This window comes from Passer domesticus, chromosome 6 (assembly GCF_036417665.1).
Source record: "Passer domesticus isolate bPasDom1 chromosome 6, bPasDom1.hap1, whole genome shotgun sequence".
Taxonomy (NCBI): domain Eukaryota; kingdom Metazoa; phylum Chordata; class Aves; order Passeriformes; family Passeridae; genus Passer; species Passer domesticus.
The window spans coordinates 36986257-37001735 of NC_087479.1; the positions used below are offsets into that span (position 1 = coordinate 36986257).

A 15479-nucleotide genomic window follows, 5' to 3' on the forward strand; every position below is an offset into this window, starting at 1 on the left:
CCAGATGGGAGCAGGGGTCCATCCAGACCCTGGCAAGTAGGTGTGGATTACCCTGCACATGTGTTCAAACTTGGGAAGCCTCTCCTGCAGAAGATGCTCTGTGGTGTTAAGCAGCTGTCCAGAGAATGACCATCATGGCTGGCTTTCAAAGAACATCCTTTCCCTCTTATAAAAATGCACCCTGTTAGACTGCTACAGGATCATGATGTTTTGCAAAGCAAGAGTGAACTCTCTAGATGGTTTTTGTTCCTGTGCACATCTATGGCTTAAAGGCACCCATGTCTTTCAGTAGCCCTTTTCTAAAACATTTAGCATTTGTGTTGTTTCACTGATTCTGTTTCTTTCCTGCCTCTTGATTCTTTCACACTGTATCACTGATCTCAAATTCTTCTTCCATGTCTGTTAATTGCACTTTACCCGGCAAAGTTACTGATTTGAATTTCTCATTTTTTTCCAAATACTTGTGATTCCATGAGCTTACAAAATGGATTACACATTACACACTGCTGATAAATGTCATCACTCACAGCAGGCTGATTTCCCAAAGTCTGTCCAGCCATAAACTGGTGTGAACTTCAGTGTACACCTTACCCATGAGTAGTCTTTGCTCATGTCCCATCAGAGCCTGTAACTGAGGATTTTATCCTGCTTTTGTCTCATCATTGAACAACAAAAAAGCCTGTGCGCAATTAACCTGCATAAAAGCAGAGTTTTTTCTTGATAATTTATAACTATGTTCTTTATTCTTTTGCATTTGGCAAAACTGAATATAACAGAATGTATATAGAGAGTTTATGGGACATAAGTAATTGGGCATTCATTTTCCTTAACACCAGAACAGAGTAAGGAAACACTGCAATGCCTTTGAAACTTGTGTGAATTAGTTGAAAAATGTGCACACTTGCAGGTGTAGAGGTCAGATTCTTTATAACCACATTTGTAATTTGTTATTTTGGATGCAAGCATCCTGCATCAGATTGGCAGAACAGACAGTAAATAAAATTAATGCAGATAGGTTGAAATGGTGGCCTGAAAAAATTACAGATGTAATGCACTTGGTACAAATGCAAGCTATGACATTTTTTCAGGAATGATCAGCTGCATAAAGAAAGGATAGGGATAAGCTGGTCTGACAGCACTTCTGAAAAGTTTCTGGAAGCTCATAGTAGATTGCAATGTGAACTTGAGTTCAAGGTGTTGTATAAAAGACAAGCACTATATACAGGCACATGCTGAAGATTGCAGCTCAAAAGTCACTCTGTTTTCTTCACTCTGGCAGCCTTATTTCTTGTTGCCACTTGTTACATCAAGTCTCAAAATACGTGGAAGTGGAGAAAACCCAGAGGAGAGAAATAAGACTAATCAGAATCAAAAAGACACAGCTGTTGTGGAACGATCAGTCAGATCACTCTAGTTTAACCTTGAGAAGACAGAAACCCCAGTGTGCAGAAGGTCTATAAACATGCACAAGGCTGAAGCAAACATAAAAGGAATTATCTCCTGAGTGTGGTCAAGAGGGCAGTATGTAACAAGGTGGAGCAATAAGCATGCATTTTTGGGCTAGATGTTTGGAAAATCCTGCTAATGGTTGAGGTGATAAAGCACTGGTGACAGGCTGCAAAGTCTCTGTTTTGGGAACTCTTCTAAGAAGGAATCATTTGAACATCTGTCAGACATGACAGTGATCTTTATTGGGATTGCAAGGATGGCTTAGACTTCTGGAAGTCACTGCCTTGTGCCTCAGTGATTGAAAAGGATTGACAGGTCACTTTTCTTAGCTAGACCTGTTAATGCTTCTTTTTCTTGCTCAAGACCATGGACTTCTAACATTTAATTTCTAGCTTCTGTTGCCTCCTGTTCCTTTTTTCCCCTCTCAAGTGTACTCTCAGCAACAGAGTTAATACCTCTTCTCTCATTTATGAATCAAGATTGTGGGATAATTAATTAACTGAGAAAAATAATAAACTTTTTTTATAGGTTTATTTGAAAAGCAGTGACCTCGGAAGGTCTGTAGATGAAGTAGAGCAACTGATAAGGAAACATGAGGCTTTTGAGAAGCTTCTGGCATCACAGGATGAGAAGGTAAAAAAAACAAACAACAAATATTCTACTAGCTAGAATTCTATGAGCTAAAATTATATACATGCCTTTTTTTTATTATGGTAACACTTTGAATTGGTGACAGGTATGAAATGCCTGATAGGCCTGATGTGCTTGAACTAAAGATAAAATGGGGAAGCTTGGGGAAATAAGAGGCAGAGCATTGCAGAAAAAGTGTCAAAACATTCTGTGCCCAAGTCCTTGCAACAGATAGGAAAACCACTTTGTAAGCAGAATAGGGGGACTTAAAAGAAGAAATATTTAAAGCTGGCCATATTGTATTATAGATATCAGAAGTTTCTACTCTTTTCATTTAAAAAATAGTGACTTTTAAAGCAAGTAAAGTAGAGTAGGTATTTCACAAAATGCAGTAGGTATTTTGACATTAAGAAAAGTTGTCAAATTACTTAAATATCCATTTGGTATACAACAGCTGTACCAAACAAGCAGCCGCTCTGCACCTTTGCAGCTCCTGAATTGCTCACCTGTGTGTGTAAAGGAATCTACATGGCTGGTGGCCACTGCTGTAACTCACCCAGGCCAGGGCTAAGCTTAAACCTGCAGCTGTGCCTGGGTTCCCCAGAATGAACTCCCAGGACTCTTGCCAGCTCCCTGCCAGGCTGATTGCTCATTTTGAGATCTACATTACAGCACCTGGTTTCCAGAAAGCAATAAAATCTGAGCACTCCTGGATGTCATGCTTTCTCCATGACTCCTTGCACTGGATAATCAGTGACATAGGGACTCCTGAAGCTCACACTTTAATTAATTTATGTAGCCAGGATGCACCATAGAGTCCAATGACACTAATGTCATAGATGTAACATAGTATAGGGTGAGGGGGAATGCTGGTTAACCTGTCCCTGCTGTTCTTGGTTCATTACAGAAAAAATAAAGTATTTTAACTACAAAAGGATCTTGATTTTGTTTCTTTTACACCACTTGAAAGCATAAACATAATTTCACATCTGTTGCCTCCTTAGATGATGTCTCTTCAAGAACAGGCAAGCAGATTGGAAAAGGCTGATGGACTGGAAGGGCAAAAGATTCAGCACAAACTGGATGTGATTCACAAGAGAAAGCGTCAGATCAAGGATCTATCCCAGAGCAGGAGAGAGAAGCTGCAGACTGCCCTTCTTCTGGCACTTTTCTACCAAAACTTGGAAGAGGTAAGAGGGTTTTAGACCGGGATGGGGATGTAAAGCAGAGGAACTGCCTACCTCTATTGGATGAAGTGCTCACTCTTGCCAGACATTATTGGGTGGATGGATGATCTACTCTGCTGTGACAACTTCTACCACGCTCATGCAGAAAGATGCTCCAAAGCCGTTACTGTATTATTTTTGTGGCACTGTGCACATTACAGCGACTTCTGTCATCAAAAGCTCTGCTGAAATAAAACAGTTGAAAGGAAAACTGCAAGCCAACACATATTTTTTCCTTTGGTGGGAAAGAAAATTTATTTCAAATCAGGATGAACACACATTATGGCCTGGGCACCAAGCTTTATTAGTGGGTGTTCATTGAAGGCCTTCAGAGCCCTGCTGTGGCTCAGCACAGCTCTTGAGCTACTGTAGACTGGCTCTGCAGAACATGCTGGTCTCTGTCTCCTGCTCTGGCCTTAGCCTTGTAACTGAGTAGCTCTGCTCTGTCACTACTGCTGGAAAGACAAAATAGGTCAGCCTTTCAAAGGGCAGCACAACATGTGTGACTGAGAACTGTGCTGGCATAAACAAGAGCACACAGACCCGGGGGCACATTTTTGAGCACTCTCGCAGGTCTGGTATCCACCCCTTCTGCTGCTGTGTCCCATGAAATGTGGTTTACAAAAGCAGAGCTATACTTTTCTTTCTCTTCTTTTCAATTTCTTTTTCTTTTTTTTTCTTTTTCTTTCTCTTTTTATTTTTATTTTTCTTGTTTTTCTCTTTTTCTCTTTTTCTTTTTCCTTCTTTTTCCTTCTTCATTCTTCCTTTTTCCCCCTTTTCCTTTTTCCTTCTTCTTTTCCCCTTTTTCTTTCTTTTTCTTTTCCTTTTCCTTTTAATAAAATTTAGCAGAAATTATTTATACACCCAAATATTAGCTTGTATTATTTGGTTATACTTTTATGATCCCATGATAGGAAAGTAATGAAAATCCACCAGTAATGGCCTGTCCACTTTTTGGACTAGCAGAGGGAACTGGATGGTGCATTGCACAGGGGTTATAATTTCAAAAGAGCAGTTTCCCAAAATCCTCTTGGTAGAGAAATTGTCAAAGCCCTTCTAGAGATAAAATCAACCCATTAGTTAGGAATACTTATGCATTTCTTTCCATCTCTCTGTAATTGTCAAATCAGTGCTTGGGCTGGGGTCCCCCTTCATTCTTGAATCACACGCTTAAAGCACAAGATTTGGCCCTGCATAGAAGAGCATTTCCCTGTTCTCATCCACTTTCTTCACATAAATTCAGCCAGGAGTTCTTTGGGAAGTTTTTGCTCTCAGTTTATGTGCTCACTTACCTCGTCAACCTAGAATCATTGCCTACTGCTGTAGAATGTGAATGTCACCAAGTAATTACAAAACAAAAATCTTTAAAAATCTTGCTAAAATCAGCAATATTTTTCTTTCTCTTTGTTGGATAGAATGGAATGTTTAATTTAATTTTAATTCTATTCTGGGTGTGTACAAGTTCATATGTGAGAATGGTCCCCACAGGAATGTTAAATTCGGAGGTGATTTTTGAGTTTGGCTGTGAAATCAGTGAGGTCATTGCTTATTCTTACTTATTAAGAGAATAAGACCCATAGCTCAGGCCTCACTCCTCTGAAAACTCTCTGTCCTACAAACATGTTAAGTAATTTCTATTGATCAAGCAGAATTTTTTGTGTCAGCAGAAATTAGTGATCACTGTCATTACAATTTTTCTAGTTACTCTCTAGAAGCAATGACATAGAGAACTACACATATTAGTACAATGAACCACAATAATTAACTCAAGAGATCACATGAAGTTTACAAAATAAAACTCACCCTTCTACAGTAGAAATCAGTGCTTTTGTCTCACTCAAAGAAATGAGGTGGACTTACAGACTACACCTATTGCCAAAAAGTCAGTAGCTCAGTGTTAATCTGGAAGGCAAATGAACAAGTTGCTACTTAGAAATATGTGTATTTAAGTTATTGCAGAGGGAATATTATAAGGTTAAAACTTTGACTTCTAAAGCTGGCTCTGGGTTTTAAGGCTGACTTTGAAACTTGCTTATGACATTAATAGTACTTCCTTTCTCTTTCACCCTTTACATAAGAACAAAAAAAAAAACATTCACATCTTTGTCTCAGGGGAGTGATAGAGAGAATTAGTTGTTATCTCTAGATGTCTGGAGCAGGCACATCCCTTTATATGCTTTGCATACTTCTGTCATTAAGAAATCAGTGTAATTTACAGTTTGTACTTATGAGGTTACAGTAACTGATATTTTGAAAGAGTAAGATTCTAAGTTGGTGGTGCCCACATTTTTTATGACTCCCATAGAAATAAGTGTAGTCTTGTGCCTATGCTGAGCATCACACTAGTTTTTCTGCTGTCTTCAATGCAGTGAAAATGGCCGTCCATTGAACAACTGTTCAATCTTTCCATAGAAAGATCTTGGGAAAACAAATCAGCTTTGCTTCACATCTGAATGTGGGCACGAGGCCAGGAGAAGGATCCCTCACTCTCTAGAGCCATCTTCAACAAGCCTTAAATAGACCAAGGCACTAAGAGAGCATATGTTCAGTCTGTCATTAAAGCCACTGCTTTCAATTAAAAAGTAGGAGAGAAACCAGCCTTAAAGATGCTTTATCCTGGGGATTGGTTTGTTTATTATTCCAACTGTGTGGATGAGCCTCTCATTCAAGAGTCACTGAAGTGACACTGAAGCACAAGTGTGTGGCTGGGAATGGGAGAAGGCCATCGAGGAGGGTGTTGGAATTGCAAGCAGCACACAGCAATGTGTAGCCCTGGGCAAGTTTGACATGGCCTGTTTGAGTCTCTAACTGGGCTTTGGAGGGAAACAGTTTCTGGAGAGCATGTTGCTAGTGAAAGCTATTTCTGTTTTTGTTTATGGAATTGCAGCAGCTGAAACAACATTTCAAATCATTAATTAACAGAGAAAATCCCCCAGCTGACAAGTCTTGTGTGCACATAGTGCACAGTTCCACAAGGGCAGCCAAGATATTTTGAAACTAATAAAGCTGCCCTTCAATTTGCAGCTCTTGTGTTGTCAAAACATTACATTACTTCAGTGCTCTGAGGACAACAAGATCAGTTACAACATTATGTCAAGTGTTCAGTACCCAGTGTTTTGATGGATAGAAAATACTTCCTTCAATGCTAAGGGCTAAAGTTCAGCAGAACTTGAAGAAAATTGTGGAAAACTTGTTATCGTATTCTTCATTTTATTCTGCATACTTTGAAATCCCCTTAAAAAATAATTTCCTAAGGGAAACACATAACTTTTTTCTTTGTTAGCTCTCATAAATCACCTCCTTTCTGAATCTGGTCTTCCTGACCAGACCATTTTAAATTTTATGAAGTACAAAAGTAAATACATTTGTATTTCCTTTCAAATAATCTGACTAGTGCTTGGGCCCTGTCTGTAAATCTTTATTTGCATTACATTTTCCATTTAGGTCTCACAACACCACTGACATGAGGAAATGTTAGTGCTGTTTTATAGGTGAGGCACTGAACTCTAAAGAATCTTTACTCAGTTTGCAGGTAGGTCAATGGCAGAGGTACCAGATGAAACTCAGAACCCTAAACCCCCAGAATCAGTTGTCATAATCTCATTTTAAATACATACCATGCTAAGGCTCAAAAATTCTCTCTACATAATCTAGAAGGCTGTATAATCTGTTAATGCCTTGTGATAAAATCTGAGGTATTCAAGGAATTTTTCATTACTCCTGTGGTCAAATAAAAATTAGTTTCATTCCTACATGATTTTAACAAAGTGGAATGAGTTTGGAAACTGGAAATCCACCTCAGCTGTCAGCTCACATTCAATCTATCCAGCTCAGGTACAGACACTTGGAAATAATAGAGAAATATCCTGGGGGGGAGGCCCCAGGATCCCAGGTAGTTGTTGTGCTAACACGGGTGCCTCTCAATGCTGCAGGCAGAAGATTGGATCAGTGAGCGCATGCAGAAGCTGGAGGATCCCTCCATACAAGACCCCAGCAATCTGCAGGACAAGATGAAGCTGCTGCAGAAACATCAGGTCTTTGAGGCAGAGATTCTAGCAAATGAAGAAATCATCACAGCTGTTAATAAGGTGACCCTCTCACTCTGTTACTGTTTTTACAGATAATTACTGCTCATCCAAAGACAGACAGGTTGATGAAATGTGAAGGAAGAGTGGCTTGGTCATCACTTCTGCATCAATTATCTTACTGGTGTGACAAGAACTCAGTTGCTTTGCCATGGAAATGCAATGCTGTTAATTTACAACAGGGAGATACTTTATTTGCTCCATTCAGGGAGCTTCCATCTTTCCTTATAGCCTAAACAGGAAAATATACACTGACTTCTTCCTTGCCTGGCATGGTTAATCCTACAAAAGGCAAATAGGATTTCATGCCCCATTTGGGAATGTTCTTGTTGGAACTGAGTGAATCATATAGCTAAAGGGCACAGTCATCTGTAATACTTGGTGCTCCCATTCCATTAATATCTTTCTTGGCAGGGAAATATTCAAATCCCAGTTTTCTATGATTCTAGATTCCCTCCAGATGTAAGAGCTTTCCAGCTGGCTTTATCATTTGGGTGATAAGAATTTATAGTAGTAATCTGTTGTTCAATCCAGGTTAGGAAGGTGAAAGACTCCTCCTAGGAAGGTCATGCAACATGGTAATCCCATTAAAAATTAGTGGCAACTCTAATTTCTAATTTCCTCTTCTGAATGTGAAGAAAGGAGAAGCCCTGGCATCAAAAGGCCACCCAAAATCAGGAGAGATCCGTCGCCAAGTCCGCGTGCTTCAGGAGCACTGGGAGAAGTTGAAGAGAGCTGTTGCTGCTCGTGGAAAGATGCTGGAGGACAGTCGGGACTTCCTAGAATTTCTCCAGAAGGTGGACCAGGTGGAAGCCTGGATCAGGGAGAAGGCAAGTGGATTTTAGTATTTAACCCAAGAAGCTCACTAAAAACTTGCTATTTAGTAATGACATTCTGATAAATGTGTCATCTTCCAGGATATTTCCCTAGTGATTTTTGTCTGGAAGAATCATGACATGTTCTACAAGCAATATGAACGGAATGATTGAACAAATTCTATGGAGTCTGTCCATACCAGAGTCAATTGGGCAGTATTAGCACATATTCTCATGTAAACTGTGCATATGAAGAGTTTGTGATTATTTGGGGCCATCTCATATGCCTCTATTGAAACAGAGAAATGAAAGCAGATTAGAATGGAAGAGACTTGCATTTGGTAGCTGGCCTTCACTCTAATTGCATATCAAATCTGAAACTTTCTCTTTGTAGGAGTAAAGAATCACTTTCATCCAGAGGTTGTTTCCACAGCCAGTAATAAATGGAAAAGGGAGTTGGGACCAAGTCTCGTAATTATCTAAAGATCAGAAGAGACTATTTCAGAAGCTGTAGGTCGGTGATTTATAGACACATCAGAGAACTTATTGCATCAGGTTAAGCATTGGGAGTAACTGTGTTCTTGTACTCTTCACCTACATATTTGTCTGCTGCTTATTTCCCCAGGAGGTCATGATTAACGTGGGTGATGTGGGAAATGACTATGAACACTGCCTGCAGCTCAAGAAAAAGCTGAATGAGTTCCGTGGAGCAACATCAGGGGTAAGAGGTGTTTTCCATGCTCGTGTCTTGCAGGGCTGCAAGCAGCAGGTAACTTTTCAGTCCAGTTAGCAAATACAGTTCTAGTGGTCTGAGGTGTAAGACCAAAGCGATAGGAAGCATCACTAACTCAAAAGTCATTTAAAAAGACAGAATTTTCTCTTATTATGCCTTCTGCTTTGAAGACGTCTAGGCAGAGCTGTCAGGCACTCATGACACAACATAACATTTCAGACCGCATTAAATTACTGGAAAACTCACTGTGTGAGCCTGACTTCAAGCAGATTTTATTTGGTTCATGCGGTCTGCAAAGTCACAGTGATTTCTACCCAAAAGTGGTTTAAAAATGGTGGTTTCAGCCATGCTTGTTTGAATCTAAGAACTGATCTGGACCTTCCATGAACAAGCCTGTAAAAAAAATACTGTTTTTTCTATTTCTAACCTTTATTTCTCCATTTTCCTCCTCCTGAGGGATGGTCTCATTCTCATACTCCTTCATCCAAATTAAGCACATAAATCTGGGGGCATCTGTTTATACAGCACACGTGGTTACTCATTAATCATAACATTAATAACCAGACATTCAGTAAAACAGAGCAATGGTTTACACTTTGGATAACAGCCATGTGACAAGACAGCTGCACTCTTCACCTTTCAATGCTGTCCCTCTTCCATGGTGCTGAGTCATGCCAGCTGCCTCTCCTGCCCCCAGTGAGATGTGCCAATTTAGGCACCAAACCTGGGGAGCAGGGCCCTCTCTGTCCTGTGTTCAGCTCCCACCACGAGAGCTGTGAGGCCATGTATAGAGGGGATGCATTTGCAGCAACCTCTTGTTCTCTCTGTTTGTGCGAGCTGCTACAGATGAGGACTAAGAGGTCTGTGTGTCACACAGGAAAGATTTGCTAGTCTGGAAATAGTGGGAAAGGTCTGGAAAGAGATGTGTTATGAATTTGTGAGTGATGTTTACTCTAATGTACTCTCCTAATATTCTTTATCCTTTGTTTGCCTGTTATCTTTTTGCTGATTCTTGTTATGGCAGCTCCCATCTTCTGCTTTTGCTGCCCAGCAGCAGGAGGAGACAATCCTCTTCTATGCAAAGTAACAGTGTAGATATGCCTGACACCAGGGAGAAACCCTGGAGCTCCTTATTCCAGAGCCCAGCAGAATTTCGTGACAGTGCATTCACACTGGATTTGGATAGAGAGCCAAATTATTTGGCTTCAGCACCAGGGAAATTAGTAAATTGAAGAGACATTCAGCTGATTATGAGCTAAGGGATTGAGCAAGGGCTCTTCTACAGCTTGTACCAGCCAAAAGAAGAATGATTAATAGGGCAGAAACAACCCAGTGCTCCAGCCAGCATAAGCCTCTGACTAGGAAAGTTTTTCCATCAACTAAAGTAGATCTTATGTGCCACACTCTTGAAACTCTTGGCCTTAGGCAGTATCAGCTTGTAGCCACTGCTCTTGTAACACTCTGAACATGACCCCTGCAGATAAAAAGCTGGGACAGTTATGCAGCTATGCCCTGATAGCTGATGCTTAGTTATGCAGTGTTTCCTAGGGTGATACAAAGAGAAGGAGGCTTCTGGCACAGTGTGTGCATCCATCCAGTCTGGGTTTTCCCACCTGAAAAATCTTAGATCAGGATAGGGAGTAATCCTCCTTCATTGATGGCTGCCAAACTTTCTATTCATTGTGCTGCTATTATTTCCCAGGACAGGAGGCTGCAGGGTTTCTGAAGAATATCTGACCATCTGCTGGTTTCTTTTGTTTACTTTATGGCTGTACATGATAGGAAAGCACATGTGGAAGCATGCATATTGGTATGGATGCAGCACAAACAAAACACACAATGCAGTGAATACTTACACTAACAGTGTGCTGGCATCTTGCAGCTGTACTTCTTTACACCAGTGATTGTCTCCCTGCTAAACTTGTGATTTATTTGTCCCAGAAAAATAAAGAATGTTTTTGAATCTTGGAGCAGTGTTCAGCATTGGCCATCTGTAGTGCTCCAAAATAAAAATTATCCCACTGTACTCCAGATAATATGGGCAATATGCAAATATTATCCATTCTATGATATGTGCACGGGAAGCAAGTCTCCCAGAAATCTTAGCTTTAGAAGAAAACCCAGTGGCATGGGTTGTTTGGGATTCTCAAGGCTGCATGGATTTTGAGCCTGTTGTCTACAGTACAGAAGACACTCTGGGGCAGGAGCTTACGTAGATAAAACAGCCAATAGGCCCAGGAGCCCATGAGTCACTACATGTCTGAGAGAGGAGCAATCTGCCACCCCACACATCATCTCTTCCACAGCAGCCACCTGTGTAACCAGCAACTGCATCCTTGTTTCTCCACCAAATGAACCCCTGCTGAAATATCTGCCTTAGAAATGGATGTCTGAGGGCCCTCACCTAGACCAAGATCATTGTTGCATCTAGAGCCATTAATGCTCGTTCTTGCCTTTACTGTCTAATCATCAGGCACATGGTAACACCAGCAGTTGTAGCAGAGCAAACTCTGTGTCTGACGTATTAGTGGGGTAAAACCCTTTCTTGTGGCTGCTTGTGTTGATTTTCACACCTCACTGGAAAACTGGGTCACAAGCAATTGGAACGTGTACTTTTGTTCCCTTTCTCACTTTGCAGGAGTCAACAGTGGACGATGCTCACATCAGGACTATCAATGCCCTGGCCATGAAACTGGAGAGACAGAACAAGGAAGAAACAAAGACAATCTATGAGCGCCGAAAGCAGCTCAATGAGAAGTGAGTATGTTTTCAAATGTTCCCTGTAAAGCAAAAACAAGAAGGGAAAATTAGGTGTCTTCGGTTGAGATAAATGGAGGGATTTGAACATTTGTTTTCTTCTTTAATATCACAACTACCAAATATCAGACACTGGAGTTGTCTTTCCAAACTCCCAGAGCAGGTAGCTTAGAAGGATTTTTAATTCAGAAGAGCCAAAGTCATGCTTCTAGCCTTGGAGTCAAATACTCTATTTCACATTACTTGGCACACAAGATTCATGAACCTTGGACACTTCCATCATTCACATCATTGTGGTGAATTGCCTTTTGCTGCTCCACAGCCCCCTGTCTAACAAACAAAAGCATTAAGGTGTCAATTGTGAGATTATTGAGAGTTTAAGGAAACTGGACCAGTGCTTTTTAGCTTTTAACCCCCATGCCATCCTAAAGACATGGAATAAATACAGCCAGATAGTCTTCTCAGGCTAATGCTTTATCCCTGTGATGAGCCCCCTATTATGGAGAATTGGGAGATCAATACATGAGGTAGTTCAGAAAACCTGTGGTTTTGTTTAAATATGAGCATTGTGAAACTCAGTTGTGGAAATCCTTACCTCTGAAATACATCTCTAAAATATTATTTCCAATTAAAGGTGGAACAGTTTTCATGGTAACCTGAATGCATACAGGAAGAAGTTAGAAGGAGCCCTAGAGATTCATGCCTTAATCAGAGAAATAGATGACATCACAGAAAGAATTACTGAGAAAGTAAGTTTGCCAATTTTGATTAATTGAAATGGAAAAATGCTCTATCAATCTCATTAATTCACAAAATGGAGGTAAAAATTCCAATCCTGAATTGTAATTTTGATATTAGCAGAAAAAATAAGGCTATATAAAAACTAAAATTATTTAATCATTGTAAGTAATTATATTTATTTAATTACAAGTCAGTAGGCAAGTGGTACTACTTAAGGTTACAAGACTTTTGGCTTGAAATTTTTAAAACAACTTTTAAAATGTATTTCTTCATTTTATGGGATTTAATTTCTTAGGATCCCAAGGGTAAATTTTATTTTTTATATTTTCATAACACAAACCTGAATTTCTGTACAACAATTTATTGGGAAATATTTTTTCTGGTTTGGTATATGAAAAATAAAATAAAATAGAAAGATTGAGAAATACAGGCAGGCACGCCTGTCTTTGTTTTCGTGTGAATGGCCAGAGGCACCTTAAGCAGGATTATGAGTGTTCAAAGAGATGTGGATTCTTGTTTTATCTCTGCAAGGAGAGAAGACAATGTGCTCTATTGATATTTAAAAAGACAATAAGAACATTTAGATGGCAATGCAAAGAAGTGAGGGAGGAGGCTTTTTGAAATCATTAAAATACAGATCCTTTTGTTTGGTGTTATCTTCACCATTTTCACATCCCAATGCCCTCTCCAGAGTGTATTGATACAAGCACTGGATTATGGAAAAGATGTGGAAAGTGTGGAAAACCTGATTCGAAGACACGAAGAAATGGAGAGAGAAATCAGTGTTATTAAGTCCAAAATGGAGGTAAGAAGTAGGGAAGTACAAAGGATACTGAAAAAAATTCACTTTTTCTTCTTCAAAATATGGTGCAGAAATCATTGTTACTCTTCAGATGGATTCACAGGAATTTTCAGCTAAGCAAGTGCAGCATAAATTTCTTCTCATGAAAATATTGTGCTGCTTAATCCTACTTTATCTTATCAAATATTATTATTCCTGATGCACAAAATCCAAGAATAGAAGTCCTTTTTTAATGCTATCTGGGTCTCTGGCCCTCACCTACAAGCCAAATCTGTCCTATACATTTTGGAAAGCAGTTCCTGTACTCAGCTGAGCCAAAAACCACAACTCTATTTCTGTTCAGATCTTAAATGCAAGCCCCATACTGCATGTAGTTTTCTGACACAGACATCAAACACAGAAATTCTAGGTTATAATTATCTGCCTGATCCACTCTGGCTTTTGTAAAAATTGGTCAGTTTGCATCGTCTAGGACTAAATTAAATTGAGCATTAAATATGGGTCAAAGCTCATTTATATTTGTATATTTTTACTAAAAAGAAATATATCCTGTTGAACAGTACTAGAAATCCAATGACAACCTCTCACATTTTTTCACTGTTGGCCCTTTCATATAGAAAAAATGAAAAACTTTTTCTTCACAAAAGTATAATAACTGTACTTTTTTAAGGATTAAAACCAGCCTGGCATATTTTCTTTTCTGCATAATTAAAATCCTTCATTTTCATCAACTTGATGGAATTTTGCAAGAATGTTTTCAACTTTAAACCTGAGTTGATGAGCGTCCATCAGACTGCTAATATAAATTAGAATTACCACTTCATTTTCCTGTTAGTCCATATTCTGCAAATTAACTTTTGTGCATACAAAGCAATGCCTGCACATGGATGTTTGCAGGCATGTGTATTATTTTTTGCATATTAAGTATCCCTTTGTATATTTTGTCACTGTAATTTAATTACCTGCCTTCGAGAGCTGGAGTCTTAAAATGAACTATTTTTCCTGAAAGGCAAACTCAGAAATGAATGTAAGTGTTTGGCGTAAATTTACCCCACTATAAATCTCTCCCCAGCCACTGGAACTGGAATCTTTCCGCCTCTCCACAAGGAATCCATCCATAAATGACAAACTGACTATGAAGCAACAGGAGATGAAAAACAACTGGCAACGACTCCAGGGACAGGCCAAACAAAGGTGAAGACTTAGAGCTGTTTGAATAACTCTCAACAGGAGCAAAGCTGCTCCCTGGGGTCTAAACCCTACTTGCCAGAGGTCTTTTAAAGTTTTTAAAGGATTTTTTTCAAATTTTACATATGCAGCTAAGACACCTGCATTGGAAAAAATGTGACTTGATACACAAGAATTTCCACTGATGTGACTTGGGGAAAACTAATACAATGTTCTTGTGGTTTATCCCATTAAATAATGTTACTAGAATGTCTCCAGACTATCAAATTAAGTCTATCATAAAGCCTTTGTCAAAGACTTATTTTTGGAGGGTTCTTGAAGATTTTTTTCTCAAGTCTTTCCAAAACAAGAAAGGCTTAATCCTGATCTGTAATCATTGCTGTAAGCAACAGATATTAAGGCTTTTTTAGCTTTCTTGTGCTAATGAACTGATGTAAAAATATTAGTAAGTATGGTCTCCAAGGCAGTGTCCATCTCCTGTGATTTTTGTTAACATCAGGAACTCTTAGGAACTGTAAGGGAAAGCTTGAATTAATTTCATTTGGCTTCTGTTAAGATACTTTCCTCTGCAAATGGGGAGGGAGAGGCAACTAGATAATGCTGTGTTAGATGATGCTGAACTGCACCTTGTGTGGCAGGAAGGAGAAGCTGGCAGCCTCGTACCAGCTGCAGAAATTTAACTCGGAGATGAAGGAGATACTAGACTGGGCCCAAAACACCAGAGCTTCAATGGAAGCAGGGGGGCTGCCTAAAAGTGCAAATGAAGCCGAAAGTATGATAGAGGAGCACCAGGAGAGAAAGGCAAGTATCTTCCTTGGCTCCAGTTGCACCTACTGGGAATCTTTCTGTGTGCACAGCATGCCTCTGTCAATAACATGGTAAAAAAAACCCTGTTTTCAGTACCAGGCTGGGGATAGAAATCACCTACCTACTGACAAAACTGTCCCATGGGCTGTTTGGCAGCTTGTGTCTTTGCAAAAAGGCTCAGGAGCCCCATGAGCTCTCACCTCTACTGCTGTCCAAGCCTGATGGTGAAAAACAGGTTCAGTCTCA

The 15479-nt window shown here is 39.7% G+C and overlaps 1 protein-coding gene across 1 annotated transcript in view; it reads left to right on the forward strand.

Moving 5' to 3' along the window:
- Window positions 1-15479, forward strand: part of SPTBN5 (spectrin beta, non-erythrocytic 5) — a 90997-nt gene that overhangs the window by 49571 nt on the left and 25947 nt on the right. The window contains exons 34-43 of the mRNA XM_064424586.1: window positions 1978-2082; window positions 3084-3269; window positions 7238-7393; window positions 8029-8220; window positions 8831-8926; window positions 11577-11695; window positions 12330-12444; window positions 13128-13241; window positions 14311-14432; window positions 15065-15227. Coding sequence (XP_064280656.1) covers window positions 1978-2082; window positions 3084-3269; window positions 7238-7393; window positions 8029-8220; window positions 8831-8926; window positions 11577-11695; window positions 12330-12444; window positions 13128-13241; window positions 14311-14432; window positions 15065-15227 — 1368 coding nt within the window. The remainder of the gene's footprint in view (window positions 1-1977; window positions 2083-3083; window positions 3270-7237; window positions 7394-8028; window positions 8221-8830; window positions 8927-11576; window positions 11696-12329; window positions 12445-13127; window positions 13242-14310; window positions 14433-15064; window positions 15228-15479) is intronic.